General features: G+C 36.1%; 1 protein-coding gene across 1 annotated transcript in view; it reads left to right on the top strand.

Moving 5' to 3' along the window:
* The window catches only part of LOC140141075 (small G protein signaling modulator 2-like), a 128,282-nt gene that overhangs the window by 52,481 nt on the left and 55,190 nt on the right, over nucleotides 1–20,611 (top strand). The window contains exons 3-5 of the mRNA XM_072162848.1: nucleotides 5,092–5,260; nucleotides 6,700–6,846; nucleotides 19,706–19,773. Coding sequence (XP_072018949.1) covers nucleotides 5,092–5,260; nucleotides 6,700–6,846; nucleotides 19,706–19,773 — 384 coding nt within the window. The remainder of the gene's footprint in view (nucleotides 1–5,091; nucleotides 5,261–6,699; nucleotides 6,847–19,705; nucleotides 19,774–20,611) is intronic.

Below are 20,611 nucleotides of genomic sequence, written 5' to 3'. Positions count from 1 at the left end.
AAACTTTAGAGGCCCTTCCACGGGTAAATATAAACACTTTTCAATAGTTTGCTGCTTGATGTGCAAGCAGTAGTGGTACCAGAATCGTTTTTAGGGGGATTCATTTTTCCTGAGTGGTGAAGCTTCAGATGAGGGAATATCCCCACAGTGCAAGCAGTAGCAGCACCAGAATTTTTCAGGGGTGGCTTCTTTTGATTGGGGAGACCTAAAATGGGAGATTTGGCAAGTTTACGAAATCACACCCAGCCCAAGTTGCAATATTTTAAGTTGCTTTTATGGTGATTGTAGCAAATTGGACAGACCAAGGCAAAACATACTACAATTACAAAAAACATTTCAAATGATAATTCCTCATAAACAGTTTCATTTGTCAAAAACTTGCATTATGGATATCATAATTTAATGCCATAATCATGCCATGGCAGCATCTTGTTTTGGATGTGTCAGGAAAAAGGGAAATCCCCAGGTGCAAGATGTGTGTAAGAAGTGTTAAAGTGATTTACAAAAGCAAATTTGTTGCTCACCTGATGCTTTCACCATAACACCATAGCTTATTTAGTCTGACTGGATTGGTGATTCATGATATTTGTCATGACATATTTTTTGTGTACATATCTTGAAATTAACTTTATGAGATTTGACAGCCAAATTCAAAAATATTATGATGATTAGCCTATTGGAGTATATTGATATTACTAGTTCATGATTATTTGACCTTTATTTTAATCAATTGCTTGCAATACAAAAATAAAAATGACTTTACACATTGGAATATGATGTTTATAGTGAATAGTTAAATAATGGGCTATTCGAAGTGAAATCCATACATATACACATGTATATTTCAAATGGAGTCGCCCATTCCGGTAACCCCATTCCCTATGTGCAAGATTAAAGGTCTTGTCTTCCATAGGGGGTGTATGGATTTCAAATAGAACAGCGCATTATCAAGTTGACACATTTAGAATGTTTTCCTTTTTACAGAAAGAAAACAATGTTTTTGTTTTAAATATGTCTCATTGAATTCATCCATTGTGTGCTATCCTCAGTAGATAGCATTAAAACATAGGGTGATATCTTCAGTAGATAGCATTAAAACATTGTGTGCTATCCTCAGTAGATAGCATTAAAACATAGGGTGATATCTTCAGTAGATAGCATTAAAACATTGGGTGATATCTTCAGTAGATAGCATTAAAACATTGGGTGATATCTTCAGTAGATAGCATTAAAACATTGAATGATATCTTCAGTAGATAGCATTAAAACATTGGGTGATATCTTCAGTATATAGCATTAAAACATTGTGTGCAATCTTCAGTAGATAACATTAAAACATTGGGTGATATCTTCAGTAGATAGCATTAAAACATTGGGTGCTATCTTCAGTAGATAGCATTAAAACGCTGGGTGCTATCTTCAGTAGAGAGCATTAAAACATTGTGTGCTATCTTCAGTAGATAGCATTAAAACATTGGGTGATATCTTCAGTAGATAGCATTAAAACATAGGGTCATATCTTCAGTAGAGAGCATTAAAACATTGGGTGATATCTTCAGTAGATAGCATTAAAACATTGGGTGCTATCTTCAGTAGAGAGCATTAAAACATTGGGTGATATCTTCAGTAGATAGCATTAAAACATTGGGTGATATCTTCAGTATATAGCATTAAAACATTTTGTGCTATCTTCAGTAGATAACATTAAAACATTGGGTGATATCTTCAGTAGATAGCATTAAAATGTTGGGTGATATCTTCAGTGGGTAGCATTAAAACATTGGGTGATATCTTCAGTAGATAGCATTAAAACATTGGGTGATATCTTCAGTAGATAGCATTAAAACGTTGGGTGATATCTTCAGTAGATAGCATTAAAACATTGGGTGATATCTTCAGTAGATAGCATTAAACATAGGGTGATATCTTCAGTAGATAGCATTAAAACATTGGGTGATATCTTCAGTAGATAGCATTAAAACATTGGGTGATATCTTCAGTAGATAGCATTAAAACGTTGGGTGATATCTTCAGTAGATAGCATTAAAACATTGGGTGATATCTTCAGTAGATAGCATTAAACATAGGGTGATATCTTCAGTAGATAGCGTTAAAACATTGGGTGATATCTTCAGTAGATAGCATTAAAACATTGGGTGATATCTTCAGTAGATAGCATTAAAACATTGGGTGATATCTTCAGTAGATATCATAAAAACATTGTTTGTTATCTTCAGTAGATAGCATTAAAACATTGTGTGCTATCTTCAGTAGATAGCATTAAAACATTGGGTGATATCTTCAGTAGATAGCATTAAAACATTGTGTGCTATCTTCAGTAGATAGCATTAAAACATTGTGTGCTATCTTCAGTAGATAGCATTAAAACATTGGGTGATATCTTCAGTAGATAGCATTAAAACATTGTGTGCTATCTTCAGTAGATAGCATTAAAACATTGGGTGATATCTTCAGTAGATAGCATTAAAACATAGGGTGATATCTTCAGTAGATAGCATTAAAACATTGTGTGCTAACTTCAGTAGATAGCATTAAAACATTAGGTGATATCTTCAGTAAATATCATTAAAACTTTGGGTGATATCTTTAGTAGATAGCATTAAAACATTGGGTGATATCTTCAGTAGATAGCATTAAAACATTGGGTGTTATCTTCAGTAGATAGCATTAAAAATACTGTGTGCTATCTTCAGTGGAATACATACTATTGTAGTAGATAGCATTAAAGCATTGAGTGATATCTTCAGTAGATAGCATCATTGTTTTGTGAGAAAGTCGGAAATTTAATAGAGCACATTTTGCCACATATTCCCACAAATACAGGCCACAAAATCCATCATATTATGATTGATGTACATATGATGTATATATGTCTGTAGATTGCATTGGCAGTGTCAAATGCATCTATGGCAAGGTGCGACAATAGCATTGTGCATTATATGTCTTGATATATGTAATGCTTGACACAGGTAACAGTATAGGGTTGCGCTAATGGGAACCATAATGGCTTTGTGCAGATCAGCAATAGTTGTATAATTTGACATAAGCAAAATATTCACACTTTGTTAATTTGAAATATATACTATTTTTATTTTCTGTTTTGGTATGATAGAGGTTACAAAATTTTGACTTTATACACCATGGAAAATATTGTTACTTTATCACTTTTGTTCTAGATTGAAAAAGCAACACAAAGCATGAACATTTGTTTGAGGCAAATGTTTTGGCACCGTCCTCTCAGGTTAAGTGCATCTGATCTTATGATGTATGTATGACATCAATCAGGTCCTGTTTCCAATTTATGTTATACAGCTTTTTGACTCCTGTGAATTTTAATCTAATTCCAATAACAATAACGTAATATATTCTGTGGGCTTTTCCAGTTGAAGTCCAGACACCTCCTTTGGAAGACATTTGAAATTCTCCCTCCATCAGTTTCCATCTAGGGGGTATGGATTTCAACTAGAATAGCTCATTTGATCTGGTCATTCCTGATGTAGATATGATACAGCAGAACCTTGTTAAAACACAACATATTTGAGCTCAAAATTCTTCATGACACAAAATGTTTTGTAATTCCCAAGCATATTAAGGGCTCATATTGAAATACCCTACCACGCTTTCACACAGAAAGAAGGCAGGATTCCCCTCGCTAAGCCCGCACCTCAGGAAAGCTCGGTCATAAAACGGATTATAAAGATGGATTATATGCATCAGTGATACACCCTGCCTTTTGAAGTGGTCCATGATGAATGGGAAGAAAACAAACTGACTATGGCTCATCGCACAACCCAGGAAAGCGCACTCCTAATTTAAGTGGCTAATTGCAGTGTTATAATCACACAGGATTTTAACAAAAGAAGGCTAGCATAGGAAAGCTGCAGGATGGCGCACACCTTCCTGTGTAAGGGAATTTCAATATGAGCCCTAAATGACCTGATAACCCAAATTCTTGCTTTTACTAAATGAAATTACACCAGATTATCCTGTTGATTGTGAAGAATTTTGGATTGGGGTAAGATTTGCCAGGTTGACATTTTATATAGCGCATTGTGAAACACAGATTCCTCAATGCGCTTTACAATAAGTGTTAAAAGGAAAATCATAATCACAAAATTATGTTGTATCAAAACACAACAAATTCAGTATAAAAAATGAATAGGCTTGAAAAACTACACATAAATACATCATCAAGTATAATAAAATATATTTTTAAAACCAGACCAGCAGTGGAATGCAATATAATAAAATACAGATTTAAAGAGCGCACTAGCACAGAATTACACAATATGTGACACGATCAAGGGAAATGAGTCGGATGTCGCTAATATTGATTTTGAGATATTGGCAAAGAAAGTGTTAAAATTCTTTTTGTTTTATATTGTTTTCAGTGATTGATAACTTAACGTAACTTGACAAAGAAAAGACATATCAACATGGGGTTTTCAATTTCTGAACGCTCTGATTGTCCTCTTTAGCAACATGTAAAACACATTTTTGACCAGGGTCAACATGTGACTCATTTCCCTTGATCATGTCATGTGAATATATACAGCAAAAAAAGTTGGATGTGGGGCCCACCAATAATAGCCAGCAGACCAGTTTGTACACCTTGCATATATCGTAGCATACACATATGTACTGTCTGTTTTTTGCCTCTTCCATCAATTTGGCAGCCCATCTTGCAATGATAAACTTGTAAAAACAGTAAAATGAAGATACTTTCTTTTCCCAAAGTATGTGTTGGGCCGTTCACCAACCTTTGTCAAAAGACAATAACATTGTTTCCAATCTCTTTGTATACACAACTTGTTCCATGTAGAAAAGTATATAAATTTATATATTTGTGGTAATTTCACTAATAATAATATATTTCGCTCCTATATTTTATAGTTGAGCACTTTATCTAGTGATGGTTTCACTATAATTTCTTACTATAAATTTATATATATAGATTTAAATAGAAGATACATACACCCTTTACCATGTTTAGAGGTAACCAACATCCATGCCAATTATTTCTGTAAGTTTCTTTACTTAATTAATCTATGTTTATGTGTTTCCCAATAGTTGCTGTAGATTCGTGCTTGGTACATGGACTCAAGCGACGTGCCGTGGGTATCTTCAAGGGTAACAACACAACGGCATCGCTTCTGAAGCAGGTCTCCAAGAACTACACACCAGCAGCACAGGTGTCTCAAAAGGTCCATGAGATTGAAACCAGAATGGAAAGCAGAAAGTGAGTAGATTTGTACTGTACCTTAACCCTAACCCAACTAGGTGTCACTAAAGCTCACTATTAAAACCACTCTGCGTGCATGCATTCCATGTGACTTGATGACGCAATCAGCCTAAGTCATAATTACCAGGGAATTGCTGCCCGGGGCAGCCAAACCTCGGCAGCTACATGTCGGTGATCATGTGCGTGGCATGCGAGGGGTACTGGGTGACTTCTTTCTTCACTTTCTCTCCTTCTCTCGTTTCTTCTTTACCTTCCGATAGCAAAAAAAACATGTGCAGGGTTAGGGTTAACATACATCAATGGTACAGCTGTTTGATGGGATCATTTATTAGTTTTTCAAACAAAACATCATGTACAACCCAATTGTTAGGCTTAAAGCTGTATCATACTAATGTATACAGATGCGTTTGAGTCATTTTCAACTTTAATTTCCCCTTATTTACAACATTATTCACTTTCACAGCATTTTTAAAGCTTTTTCGGAAATAAAATGTATCTATTTATGACAAGATAGGTGGCGCTATTTAGATAATGGAAATTACTCTTTCAGGCTTTTAATAAAAATAATTCCTTTTATTTTTTGATGAAATATGCTTATAAAATTTCTTTGTTGCTTGTTTCACCTATTCCACCTGTTTAAATGGCAGTATTGATTGCCTACCCCTTGCAAATTAAGAAATATGACTTATGATAAATAGCGCCATCTATAGTTTGCATTTTCTTAATAATGAAGCCACTTCTATATACATCAAACAACCGTGGGTGATCACAGGGAGTGTGATTTTCAAGTGTGCCACCTGAATGGGTGACTCCATTTGAAATCTACGCCCCCTGTGTGGGAGATTAGGCCAAAAAAAAATTGTTTGTTTGTCCATAGAGGCTTATGAAACAGTTGGGTCGGTAAGTCGGATTTTTTTAATTTTTTTTTTACAGATATTGCACTTGAAACTGACAATATGAAGACTGGTAAATAAGTCAAAACACACAGCACTTTACTGGTTTAACTCTTGAGATGGTTCTGCATGTTATACTGTTCATTTTCTTTACATTTTCTTTCTTCAAATTTATACTAACCACTGTTTTATACAAAGTCCCATCAAAAATCAAAAAAAACAAAAAAAAATTAAAAACAAAAAAAAATTTTTTTTAAAAAGACACGGTCGGGACCAGGGTACACAGTCGGTCGGACGTGGACAAACAAACAATTTATTTTTTTTGGCCTTAAGGTCATGTCTTCCATAGGAAGTGTATGGATATTAAATGGAACAGCCCAATGTATTAAGAGCCATTTTGTTTCTCTCCATTATTTACTTGTGGAAAATTCTTGAATACACTTTTATTTCATATTGTCTTTTGTTTTTATCTACCTGTACCTGTAAAAAAATGATGACCATGAACGGTGATACATACTGTCTGTTGTTTTTATCTATCTGTAGAAAAATGATGACCATGAATGGTGATAGTCCCAATCGTCCTGGTAACAGCATCAGAGTCGCACTTCAGCTACGCAACCTTTGGATCAGGGTGGCGCTGTTTGAAAAAGAACTCTCCAAGATCATCGAGTACATCACACAAAATTACAGGTAATCAGAAGTACACACATATCACAGTCTTTTACGGACCCTTATGGGCCAAGAATCAACTGCGTCTCCCCCTACCCTGCCTGTATGGATTTTCTAATCTTCTGTTGTTAATCTGGTGGTGGGTTTGAACAATTTTCAGAGACCATTTTTGTTGAAATTGGAGCACTTCTTGTTTCTGACCCCTGTTTTTTGGCCAATATAACTGACCACCCCACCCACCTTTGACCTCTATGCTTATAATTCAAGAACGGTATGTCGCAGATAAGTCAAACTATACTTTCCTGAATCCTTGAGATGAGAGAATAACAAAATGTGAGCAATTTAGCAAATTTGACCCATATATTGACCTTTGTCGAAATTGAGCTTATTTGTTTAATTTTTCAACCAATATGAGTCTGAGATACATTTCTTTGATGCTATATAAACCTGGGATGGTTTTGATGAAATTATGAGACGATCATTTTAATCTCTTCTGGCGGACTAATCACGCAAATCAGTGGTCGATGTAAAATTCCAAGAATGGAGTTTTCAACAGCTTAGAAATCATGGGATGGGGTAAAAATGTCAAATTTGCAAATAATTGACATTGTCGATCTATGTACAAAAAGAAAATATATTAAAGCTAAAGGATCATCCCATAATCATGCGCAGTCTCGTTGTTCTATCTATCTAATTGATTAGAAGTGATTTCCGAGAGACTTTTTTTATACATATTTCAGTGGGAAGCGTAATCGTGGTGTGCCCCCTATAGTGTCCCCCACACCCACCACACTCACCCCACGCATACTTGAACTCATTTGGGGTCATGCTGTTAAATTCTAATTATGGATCAAGATATATACAGTAGTATGGACATTTGAAGTCCAATTCCAATATCAACTGAATTCATAAACACTTGTTACTCTGATCATATCAGTACCAATGATGTGATTTCATTTTAAGACTACCATTCTTGAGTATAATGTATTTTTGGCATTGTATGTTGAGCAGGACCATGTAAATTTCATAACCCTGTAAAGCACTATCGAGAGGAGACATGTGATACTGAAACAAGTACAGTGAATGCAATAAGTGACGTCACATAATTGAGTTCATTGCCCACGAGGGTGAACATGAATGCAATAAAATTCATTCAAGATTCGCTTAGTGTGCACAGTTTATCGTATTACATTTCTCATGATGCAAATTAATGAATTAAATATTATCAATTGTTCTTTTTTCCTCATCTGCGAATTGGGAATATATTTTATTTTATGATTTTACTAAACAAACAAATTAAAAAACACACAAATTTCAATTCTGTAGGTATATACATAGTCTGCAGTAACAACCCACATTGGCATACATGTATAGTGACGTCATATTGTGGAGCCCATTGAGTTTCTTATATGCTTATGGTGCTGCATATTATACTGTACAGCAGGGGAAATTTTCGCAGGGGGTATTATTCATGGTCGAACAGGCAGCCGCGAATTTGTAACCCCGCAAAAATATTTATTACACATATATTTGGAAACATGAATTAAGGTAGGAGCATCCGATAATAGGCACATGCAGGAAAATAGCCACTATTTCAAATCAGAATTATGTATCCATTTCAAATATATAACCAATTGAAGATAAGTCTTTACTCCATTGATTTTTAATGTTTCATGAAAATTTAAACAATTCTTATGTTTTTCTTTATTTTTGAAAATTCCCTAATTTTGTCTACAAATAATTATTGCTAGCCTAGAGGGAATGTGATATGGTTTCCATAGTTTGTGGGGTGGTTAATAAGCCTAATATCTAAATTCTCTCGGCAGATTTTTTTGATAAAATGTTTATTTTTTGAGAAAAATCATTTTTTCTATTTTTAAATTAGGGAAATCTAAAAACACCCATAACTTAAAATAGAAACACTTTATTAAAAAAAGCTGGTGAGAAAAGTTTCTAAATTTAATAACCTTTCATATGACACCTTGTTTGTTAAAATTGGCCCTATGGTTAGCTCAGACAATAATTATGAAATTGGGTCATTCAGTGTTTCTAGATCAAATCAAGAAAATTTGAGCAAGTACTAACATTACCTTCAAATATCCCCCATATTACTGACCAATATATTTGAAAAAAGTCACTAATATTATTTGGTAACATTTTTGTAATAAAAAGATCCAAAAAGCAGTTCTATAACTGGGATGGAAAGGAGAAAAAATAATATTTAAACATAGTATCCATTTTTAAACTTTTACCAATTTTAGTGAACGAGGCTTAGTGTCAAAACCACTTTATGTACAAAGTCAATGGGGTTTTCCAACGATAAAAAATGGCATAACTCAAAAACGCTTTGTTGGCAAAAATTAAAACTTGGCAGGCAAGTTTATCTCACCCAACTACACATCCTGTATCATTTTAAACCAAATCTGTGCATGACACCGTAGCCGATGTTTCTACCTTAAACACCCACTAACTGTCCAGAATTGATAAAATCGCAAAAAATTAACCCAGCGAATATATCCCACCATACAGTAGATGTCTGTGATTCACTTCCATCCTCTGTATAAGTAGCGATTTTCGTGAGGGTTTTATTTTTGCGAATTTACGAATAGAGGTTACATCGCGAATTTAGCAACATGCCACCAGTGGCGGCGCTACTGGGAGGGGGAAAGGGAAAATCAAGGAGGGGCATTTGCCCCCCAAATATTTTTCTTGCCCCCCCCCACCACCCCCCCCCCACTTTTGAGGCACAAAACCCCAAATTACGTAAATTTCCACTTTTTGCAGCAATTTTTTGCAAAATTTGTAGATTTTGCCCCCCTGAAATTCACTTTCTGTAAAGTAAATGTAAATGTAATTTTAATTATTTCTGACTCAGAAAAGTGAACCTTTTTGCGGATTTAAAGATATATCTTACCCACTATGTCCATTCACTATGGGCTTTACATACTTCCCAACTGCAGCATTGAGAAAAACTAAAATAACAAGAAAATATATTTGATCCATTTCAATATATACAAAAGTTGCATACTCTGATTGCAGCCAGAAACATGAGATTATTGCATCCACACTAAGTCAACAATATATGCTATGGAGCTTGGCTATCCAATGAGCATTGGGCTATTCCAGTTGAAATCCATACACCCCCTATGGAAACATGACCTTAATCTCCCACACAGGGGGTGTAGATTTCAAATGGAATCACCCTTTCGGATAACCCCATTTGAAATTTGCACTCCCTGTGTGGAGTTATGTCCTGCATAAGGTTATGTCCTGCATAGGGGGTGGATGGATTTCAACCGGAATAGCCCAGTATTTGCTGGTTGGATCGATTGTCATATATGCTGTTTCCAGGAAAAAAATAATATGCAATTTAAAGCTGCACTGGTACAATTGCTTGTGTTTTGTTGTTTTTGTGTTTTTGTGTTTGTTTTTTGTTTTTGTTGTTTTTTGCTGAACCATGAAATGGTAGATCAGCCTATATAAGAGTATGCTTAATACTTTCATTGTACTAGCTTACCCACTCATCATAAGACCCTGGTCACTATTCATATGGGTCCTTTTCATATCTCACAATGCCAATAAGGTATGGCCTCCTTCAGGAGTGGTGTCAAATGAAAAAGAAAAAAGTATATTGAAAATAATTTCCACACAGAGGTAGACACTTCTCATAAAAACCTAAGTCAATATTCATATTTTTGGTCCTTTTCATATCTGGAAATGCCAAAAAGGTATGATCTTCTTCAGCTAGTTTTTTTAAAACAAAGTAAGTCACGAGCCGTACAACATTTAAATTACAAAAAAAAAATTGTTATGTTATTGAAAATTGAAACATGTCAAATTACTTGTCACTTTTATACTCACAGACTTTAGTTGGGTGATTTAGAGCAATTCCGTGACCGTGGAGAGCGAAGGTTCGTTTCTCAGTGGATTTGTCTTCTATGAAGGTTAATTAAAAATTTAGCGGGGTGCCCCTACGCGAAAGTGTGGCGGAATCCGTGACAGCCCGAAATCCAAAATGGCCGCCGTACCATTAAAAAAATTATTTTTCAATGGTTTGGCCTACAATGCTGTTCAGTATATGTTTTCAGAGGTTTTTTGGGTCGAGGAATTCATATCTGATGTTGATTTTATGATATGACCAACTTTTGACCTTCAAATCCAAGATGGCCGCCGATTTACAGCTCAGAAAGGTTAAATTGTCACATTTGTCGTATAGCCTTCATAATAGGGTCTAATTAAAGTTCTCATCATGCTGAGTTAAGTGATTGATTCTAACAACTACCAGTAATAATTATTTGACCTATTTTTGACCTTCAAATCCAAGATGGCCGCCGATTTTTAGCTCAGAAAAGTCAAATTTTCACATTTGTCGTAGAACCTTCATAATAGGCTCGAATTCAAGCTCTCAACATGCCGAGTTGAGTGATGGACACTAAAAACTACAAGTAATAATGATTTGACCTGTTTTTTGACCTTGAAATCCAAGATGGCCGCCAAATTTCAGCTGAGAAAGGTAAAAATGTCAAATTTGTCGTATAGCCTTCATAATATACTCTAACTAGAGCTCTGAGCAGAGAAGTGCCACTTCCCTGCTCTGAATAATCAAAGAGTCTTCATAATAGCCTAATGAATACCCATTCTGGCACACACATACACCCCAAGACAACTACCCACACACCCCTTCAGGTCTACGGGTGTTTTGCTCTGCACCCTATCAACAATGAATGAATGCAGCATCAAATTATATATTTATCTATATTTAGAAAGAAACATATTCTATGAGACTGCCGAGTTGAGTGATGGACACTAAAACTACAAGTAATAATGATTTGACCTGTTTTTGACCTTCAAATCCAAGATTGCAGCCGAATTTCAGCTGAGAAAGGTAAAAATTTCAAATTTGTCGTATAGCCTTCATATACTCTAATTAGAGCTCTGAGCAGGGAAGTGCCACTGAGTAGTCGAAGAGTCTTCATAATAGCCTAATGAATACCCTGGCACACACATACACCCCACACACCTACATATGCATATATTCACATTATTTGAATGAGTTTAGTCTATATTGGTTTCAGGTCTACGTGTGTTTTGTTCAATGAATGAATGCAGCATCAAATTATATATTTATTTATATTTAGAAAGAAACATATTTAATGAGACTTGTGCATAGATCACCTACAACACTGCTTGCTTGTTATCTACAGCGAAATCATCCCCTAACATTGTCTACTGAAATATGGCAAGCCGTGTAGGGCCTAAGTTGTCTGATACTATCGTCCAAGGTAAACATGGTAAATGGGGTTACAAACAAAAAGGAAAAACTGGTCAGGATTTGACATATAGGGTGATTTTTACAACACCTCTTCATGGTAATATGGGTCTAGAAGTCATTACATGCATCAAATGTTACATTATATCTCTATATCATCTTCAGACAAGCTTGAAAAGGCTCAGTGTTCAACTAAACTATCAAGTTCTGAAAGTGATGATGAGACAGAGGACCATTGGCAATCAAGCGCCCGCGTTCATCTGGGGTGGACCTCTTCACGAAAAAAAACTAAATGTGTATGGTGCATGCAGGATGTGGATCTGAAGCACCAGAATAGACCACGGGTTCATAATCAACACACACTCGGCATGGCGCTCCTTTTAGAGCCACACAGTCCTCGTAAAAGATGGGGAGCTGGGGGAGCGTCTCATACAGCTTGTTGAGTCCACGTCAGCACTGTCAGATCCTTTAGCAAATTGATATCATGTACCACCATGCCTGTTGGTTGAAGCACGTCAACCACCTACAAATTGATGTGTTTTCAGAACATGCGTCTCGCAGAGGTGAAGAATTTGTGGATTCGATCATCTTGAGCACAGAATCCGTTCACTGCAGCCCCTCTTTATAGCAGACTACAAACGCATGACTATGATATATGCATAGTGACTTTGGCTATACAGTGGGTGCTGTAAAATCGTCCAATCTCAAAGACCTGCTCAATGCTCGTTAATGGGTATCAAGACACAATTGGCTTCAAAGAGAGAAATGAGACGAACAAGAGTGAGTGGTTCCATGATATTGAGGAAAAGGTGATGACATTGAGGCTGCCATTTCATCACTTGGTATCAGTAATGAGCAGCTCCTCCAGAAGAACCTGGCACGGCGGCTAAGAAGATCAAAGACACATCTACTGTCGCCTGGTCACCTCATATCGACGAGGAGTAAAGATCTGGTGGAACTCTACACAAGAGTCGTGTCTGCATCAACTATGCTGACTTTAAGATTATTGGACTCTAATAGTCTTTTAAGCATCAGCAGCATGCCCACAGGAGATTGCCGACAGTAAGCCAGCCATTGTTATCGTCGACACTGACGACTTCAAGATCGATATAGCAGGCAATGCAACAGGAGTAACAGAAAAGCTTGAAAAGACCTGACCGCGAGCGCAAATGAAATCAAAGAAAGTGACATTGCTTAGTGTCCAAGTCAACCACCATGGGACAGAAGGACCATTGGCAACCAAGCACCTGCATTCATCTGTGTGTGGGCCTCTCCACGACCAAACGAAATGTGTATGGCGCATTCAGGGTGTGGACGCGAAGCAGGCATGGTAGTACACGATAACAATTTGCGAAAGGATCTGACAGTGCTGACGTGGACTCAACAAGCTGTATGAGGCGATCCCTCAGCTCCCCATCTTTTACGAGGACTGTGTGGCTCTTAAAGGAGCGCGATGCTGAGTGTGTGTTGATTATGAACAGCTTACTCCGTGGTCTATTCGATCACTTCAGATCCACACCATGCATGCACCATACACATTTAGTTTTTTCGTGGAGAGGTCCACGCACAGATGAACGCGGGCGTTTGATTGCCAATGGTCCCTCTGTCTCATCATCACTTTCAGAACTTGATGGTTTAGTTGAACACTGAGCCTTTTCAAGCTTGTCTGAAGATGATATAGAGATATAATGTAAGTGATGCATGTAATGACTTCTAGACCCATATTACCATGAAGAGGTGTTCTAAAAATCACCCTATATGTGACCAGTCCTGACCAGTTTTTCCTTTTTGTTTGTAACCCCATTTACCATGTTTACCTTGGACGATAGTATCAGACAACTTAGGCCCTACACGGCTTGCCATATTTCAGTAGACAATGTTAGGGGATGATTTTGCTGTAGGTAACAATCAAGCAGTGTTGTAGGTGATCTATGCACAAGTCTCATTAAATATGTTTCTTTCTAAATATAAATAAATATATAATTTGATGCTGCATTCATTCATTGAACAAAACACACGTAGACCTGAAACCAATATAGACTAAACTCATTCAAATAATGTGAATATATATGTATATGTAGGTGTGTGGGGTGTATGTGTGTGCCAGGGTATTCATTAGGCTATTATGAAGACTCTTCGACTACTCAGTGGCACTTCCCTGCTCAGAGCTCTAATTAGAGTATATTATGAAGGCTATACGACAAATTTGACATTTTTACCTTTCTCAGCTGAAATACGGCTGCCATCTTGGATTTGAAGGTCAAAAACAGGTCAAATCATTATTACTTGTAGTTTTTAGTGTCCATCACTCAACTCGACAGTCTCATAGAATATGTTTCTTTCTAAATATAGATAAATATATAATTTGATGCTGCATTCATTCATTGTTGATAGGGTGCAGAGCAAAACACACGAGACCTGAAGGGGTGTGTGGGTAGTTGTGCTTGAGGGTGTATGTGTGTGCCAGAATGGGGTATTCATTAGGCTATTATGAAGACTCTTTGACTATTCAGAGCAGGGAAGTGGCACTTCTCTGCTCAGAGCTCTAGTTAGAGTATATTATGAAGGCTATAAGACAAATTTGACATTTTTACCTTTCTCAGCTGAAATTTGGCGGCCATCTTGGATTTCAAGGTCAAAAACAGGTCAAATCATTATTACTTGTAGTTTTTAGTGTCCATCACTCAACTCGCATGTTGAGAGCTTGAATTGAGCCTATTATGAAGGTTCTACGACAAATGTGAAAATTTGACCTTTCTGAGCTGAAAAATCGGCGGCCATCTTGGATTTGAAAGTCAAAAATAGGTCAAATCATTATTACTGGTAGTTGTTAGAATCAATCGCTTAACTCAGCATGATGAGAACTTTAATTATACCCTATTATGAAGGCTATACGACAAATGTGACAATTTAACCTTTCTGAGCTGTAAATCGGCGGCCATCTTGGATTTGAAGGTCAAAAGTTGGTCATATCATAAAATCAACATCAGATATGAATTCCTCGACCCAAAAAACCTCTGAAAACATATACTGAACAGTATTGTAGGCCAAACCATTGAAAACATATTTTTTTTAATGGCCGACGGCGGCCATTTTGGATTTCGGCTCTCACGGATTCCGCCCACACTTTCATGAGGGCACCCCCGCTAAATTTTTAATTAACCTTCATAGAAGACAAATCCACTGAGAAACGAACCTTCGCTCTCCACGGTCACGGAATTGCTCTAAATCACCCAACTACTTCCCAACTTCCTTTTTCGATGAAAAGTAAGGAGTGCTAATTACATGTAATATTTTCTGGGAAGCATGGGTCTGTTCCACTTAAAATCCATACCCCCCCTGGAAGATTTAGCAAAACTCTTTGACAGATATAATTGGTTTCAAGTAGAATAAACAATTGGGTAATTTCCATTTGAAATACTTGCTCCAGTTGTGGAATATATCTAGGTAAACAATATAGGGAGGAGTATGGGTTTCAAAATAATTAACCCTAGTCAATTCCATTTGAAAAACATATTCCTGCTGCAGCGGTATAGTAATGGAATAACCCATGTATGATATTGAAAATATGGGAGCTCAAATACATGAAAAAATCTGAAGACAATGAAAAACTGGTTGGCTTCAAGCAGTGTTTATTTTCTGTTTTTGACCTTTGGATTAAAGTTGTTATACTTTAGACAGATTTCATGTATGATTATTGGTTTACCATTTTCCGATCTCAGCAAATAATGTGTCACAAAGAAATTTGATACATGTGTTTACTTGAAAGTTCACAAAACTTGATTTCAAGAGCAATAAAAGCTTGTATACTTTCATTTGATATGATATATGTACTATGGATCAAAATAAAACCCCAGATCTACTAGAGTATATGGTTTGTAGACGGATATTATTGCGCAGCAAATGAGAAGTGCTTTGTGACTCCCTAAATATTGTTTTCCTAGGAGAATTACGGCTATTACCTTACAAGTAATTATGTACTCAGATACCCAAGTTTTGGGTGGGAATCCAGGTACCTGTAAAAAAATATTTTAAAAGTTACAGACCCTAAAATTACTTGTTATTCAAGGTTGGAAACTGGATAAATGCTGCTACTAGTACTGAAAAATAATTCAAAGCTGGATAAAATTGTACATTTTAGTTACTTTTGCATATATTGAATAGCCAGATAATAACAAGTAATTTTAAGGGTCTATAACTTCTTCTTTTTTTAATTTTTGCAAAAACAATTGTTTCGGGTAACCTGTTATTGGAATTTTGATGGGGAGCTACCCAGAGAAAATATCTTACACTTCCCATCATGTATTTGTTCCGTGTACTGATTTGCTATTCAGTATAACATGGGTTGATAGTGACAAGAAAGACCTTTTAATATTTCAAAATACGGATGAGCTCTGTTTTTAAAATTAAGGTATTTTTGTCACTATCTACCCATGTTGCACTGAATAGTGAATCAGTACAGGGAAGAAATGCATTGTGGGAAGTATAAGATATCTCCGCTGGGTGTTATCCATTGTTTCAAATCCTGTATTAATCACTTTCATAGGCCTAACCATTTTGAATAATTTAAGCACATTAATTTTTATAATAATCCCTTTTATGTTTGGATATTATTTGGTTTTGACTTTCTGAAGCCGGAATGGAATATGTCATCCTATCCACACTGTTATATAACTTGATACAATTTGTTGCGCACACACTCCATATTATAGTGTCAGTGCGTGAAATTAATTTTACCGCCATTTACTCAATCTGTACAGGATCAGAGAAGATATCCCAGAATCCTTTGCAACATGACGCATCACCTCATTACCGCAAATGACACTCCTGTTAATTTGTTTGTACAGGTTCCCTTTGTTTTCATGTTGAGAATAGACTGGCTTAAACATGGGTCGATAAACATCTTTTAATTGCAAGCTCTGGGATGTGCTCTGTTCATTGGTGTACATTTTGTCACTATCAACCCATGTTGCACTAGATAGCAAATCAATACAGAAAACTAAAATGGAAGAAATGCATTGTGGGAAGTGCAAGATATCTTCTGTGGTACAGGATGATGTATGGTGACAGTCTATGTTACAAAGGGATCTACTGATAAATGACTGTATGAGTGATGTTTAAAAAGAGCAAGGCGATATATTCATTTAGGGATGACCGCAATATGCTTGAGCAATGACTGATACAACTCATTCAGATTTTAGTCAGGTTTATCAATTTTAATTGATGTGTTTGGGGCTCGAGCAAACTGACGTATGAAAATTTTGAGAGAGAAAAAATCAGAACTCCGCGGGGATTGAACCTGGGTCGCTGGATTACCAGTCCAGAGTCTAAGCACTGTACTACCTCAGTTCACAGTCGGTACTCTGGCAATCTCAACTAAAGTCCCCATCATGATAACTCTCTCATTGTGTCTCAGCGGCCAATTATAATATTAAATGAAGAAGGAGGTGGCCTATTCTTCATTGTGTATTAATTTTATCACACAAATAGCAGTCAAAGGCTGTGGTGGTGCCAGGGTTTTTTTTGGGGGGGCATTAAGGGGCAAAGTGAATTTCAGGAGAGTCAAAATCAACCAAAGGTGACATTTTTGTAATTCTGGGTTTTTACCGGCAAATGCCCCCCCCCCCTTATCTCCATTCAGGTAATCCCATTTGAAATTCACACTCCCTGTGTGGAAGATGAAGGTCTTGTTGGGAGGGTGAAGTGAATTTCAGGAGAGGCAAAATCAACCAAAGTGAACATTTTTGTAATTCTGGGATTTTACCGGCAAATGCCCCCCCCCCCTTATCTCCATTCAGGTAATCCCATTTGAAATTCACACTCCCTGTGTGGAAGATGAAGGTCTTGTTGGGAGGATAAAGTGCATTTCAGGAGAGTTAAAATCAACCAAAGTGAACATTTTTGTAATTCTGGGATTTTACCGCAAATGCCCCCCCTTATCTCCATTCAGGTAATCCCATTTGAAATTCACACTCCTGTGTGGAAGATGAAGGTCTTGTTGGGAGGATAAAGTGCATTTCAGGAGAGTTAAAATCAACCAAAGTGAACATTTTTGTAATTCTGGGATTTTACCGGCAAATGCCCACTCCCACCCCCTTATCTACATTCAGGTAACCCCATTTAAAATTCATACTCCCTGTGTTGAAGATTAAGGTCATGTCTTCCATAGGGGTGTATGTAATTCAAATAGAATAGCCCAATGAAGAAGAGCCTTGTGTGCCAATCAGCAGGCATGATTCCTGTAGTACATGGGTAGGTTACAAAAGATTTGTAACAGCCAGTGACAATGAATAAATTGACATTTGCGACTCAATAGCATCATAGCATTTGAGGAGTTAAAGCGCAAAAGCTGGAAAACACTTTAAAACTTTTTGTGTTAAGGGATCTGGAATGAGCGTTTTGGGCGTTTTGACAGTATTTTTGTGGGACATGAGAGCACATCAGACATATCGAATTGCATTCTGAATACTGAAGAATGTCTTTCTGATATCAAATAATTTTAATTTTTGAAATTCACGATATAATACAAATTTTGTGACAAATTATTAAAATTTAATATTTTTCACATTTTTGATATATAACAGTCCTCGAAGTAAATTTTATAAATCTAATGCCATATTCTTAAAGTGTATGTAGCTGGGAGGAAAAGCCGACGATCAATTGAAAATTTTGACCTTTCATATTGAAGTTATGGATTTTTTCCCCAAAAGACCTAATTGTTTTTGGTGTTTTGGGAAAAAAATCCATATCTTCAATACGAAAGGTCAAAATTTTCAATTGATCGTCGGCTTTTCATCCCACCTACACACACTATAAGTATAAATCATCAGATTTATAAAGTTTACTTCGAGTACTGCTAAATATCAAAAATATCAATTTTTAATCATTTGCCATAAAATGTGTATTTCCATTGCGAATTTCAAAGGACATTCTTCGTATTCAGAATGCAATTCGATATGTCTGATGTGCTCTAATGTCCCACAATAAATACTGTCCAAATGTTCATACCCCACCCCTTAAGACCACCAACATGTGCCCAATAATTATAGCTTTTAATTGACACCCTACTTAAAAAAATCCAATATATATTTTGAAATTATGATCAAAATACCATATTAGCATGATGAAATTAAGTTCCCATATATCTCAAAAGAAAAAGGGATGTATCAGTATTTGCTGAACCGTTAGTTTCAGTGATGCCATTAACACATGATGGAGGAGAGCATGACCTATGTGTAACTATGTTTGCCCTCTAATACGATTGCCCGCTAATATTCATACAAGTAAAGCTGACACACAAGAGGAATGGTATGATAAAGAGATCCCTAGACTCTTGAAAAGGGATGTCATTTCTGCCCCATTTGCATGATTTTTTCCCAGGAGTGGTAAAATGCCTGAAACTTTATTATTGGCCTTTTCTCAAGAGGCACAAGATCTATAATATAAATGTGATATTGGCTTCCTTGCCTTATTTCCAATAAGATTCATGTATTAAATATTATTAAAGAAGTGCATTGCAGATTTTATTTAAATGGCTAAAACTGGCCAAATATGGCTCTTAATTTGCACCCTCACCCAATTCTTTGTACTGTTTATTTTGTTTTCTTTCAGTAAATACTATGATAAAGACGCTCTTCTTGCCGACCCTGTGGAGGGGCCTATTTTGGCTTCACTACTAGGTAAGGATTGACACAAAGCAATATACATACAGCTTATTAATTTGTTTGCAATTTTTATACAAGAGTTCTTGCAAAAAGTTGGTTCAAATGACATTATTATGAACTGTTCACATTATGTACATGGCGTGCGGGACGATCATACACACATCAAAGGACTGTACCGTAGCACAACCGGCGGAGTGACACACATTGTCATCATCGGCGCTGGTAGTAAATTCATCCTAAACGTCAGTTGTTGTGTCTTTGGATTTTGTTTTACATATATTAAGGGATCTAAAATGAGCGTTTATTGCGTTTCGACAATATTTTTTGTGGGACATGAGAGCACCTCAGACCTATCGAATTGCATTCTAAAATACTGAAGCATGTCTTTCTGATATCAAATAATTTTCATTTTTGAAAATCACAATATAATACAAATTTTATGACAAATTATAAAAATTTGATATTTTTCAAATTTTGATATATAACAGTCCTCGAAGTAAATTATATAAATGTAATGACATATTCTTAAAGTGTATGTAGCAGGAGGAAAAGTGACGGTCAATTGAAAATTTTGACCTTTCATATTGAAGATATGGATTTTTTCCCAAAAGACCTATTTTTTTTTTGGTGTTTTGGGAAAAATCCATATCTTCAATAATGAAAAGGTCAAAATTTTCAATTGATCGTCGGCTTTTCATCCCACCTACATACACTTTAAGTATAAATCATCAGATTTATAAAGTTTACTTCAAGTACTGTTAAATATCAAAAATATCAATTTTAATGATTTGCCATAAAATGTGTATTAAATTGTGAATTTCAAAAAATCAAAATTATTTGATATCAGAATGAC

Source organism: Amphiura filiformis, chromosome 2 (genome assembly GCF_039555335.1).
Source record: "Amphiura filiformis chromosome 2, Afil_fr2py, whole genome shotgun sequence".
Lineage (NCBI taxonomy): Eukaryota > Metazoa > Echinodermata > Ophiuroidea > Amphilepidida > Amphiuridae > Amphiura > Amphiura filiformis.
This window is presented reverse-complemented; position numbering and strand designations above follow the sequence as displayed.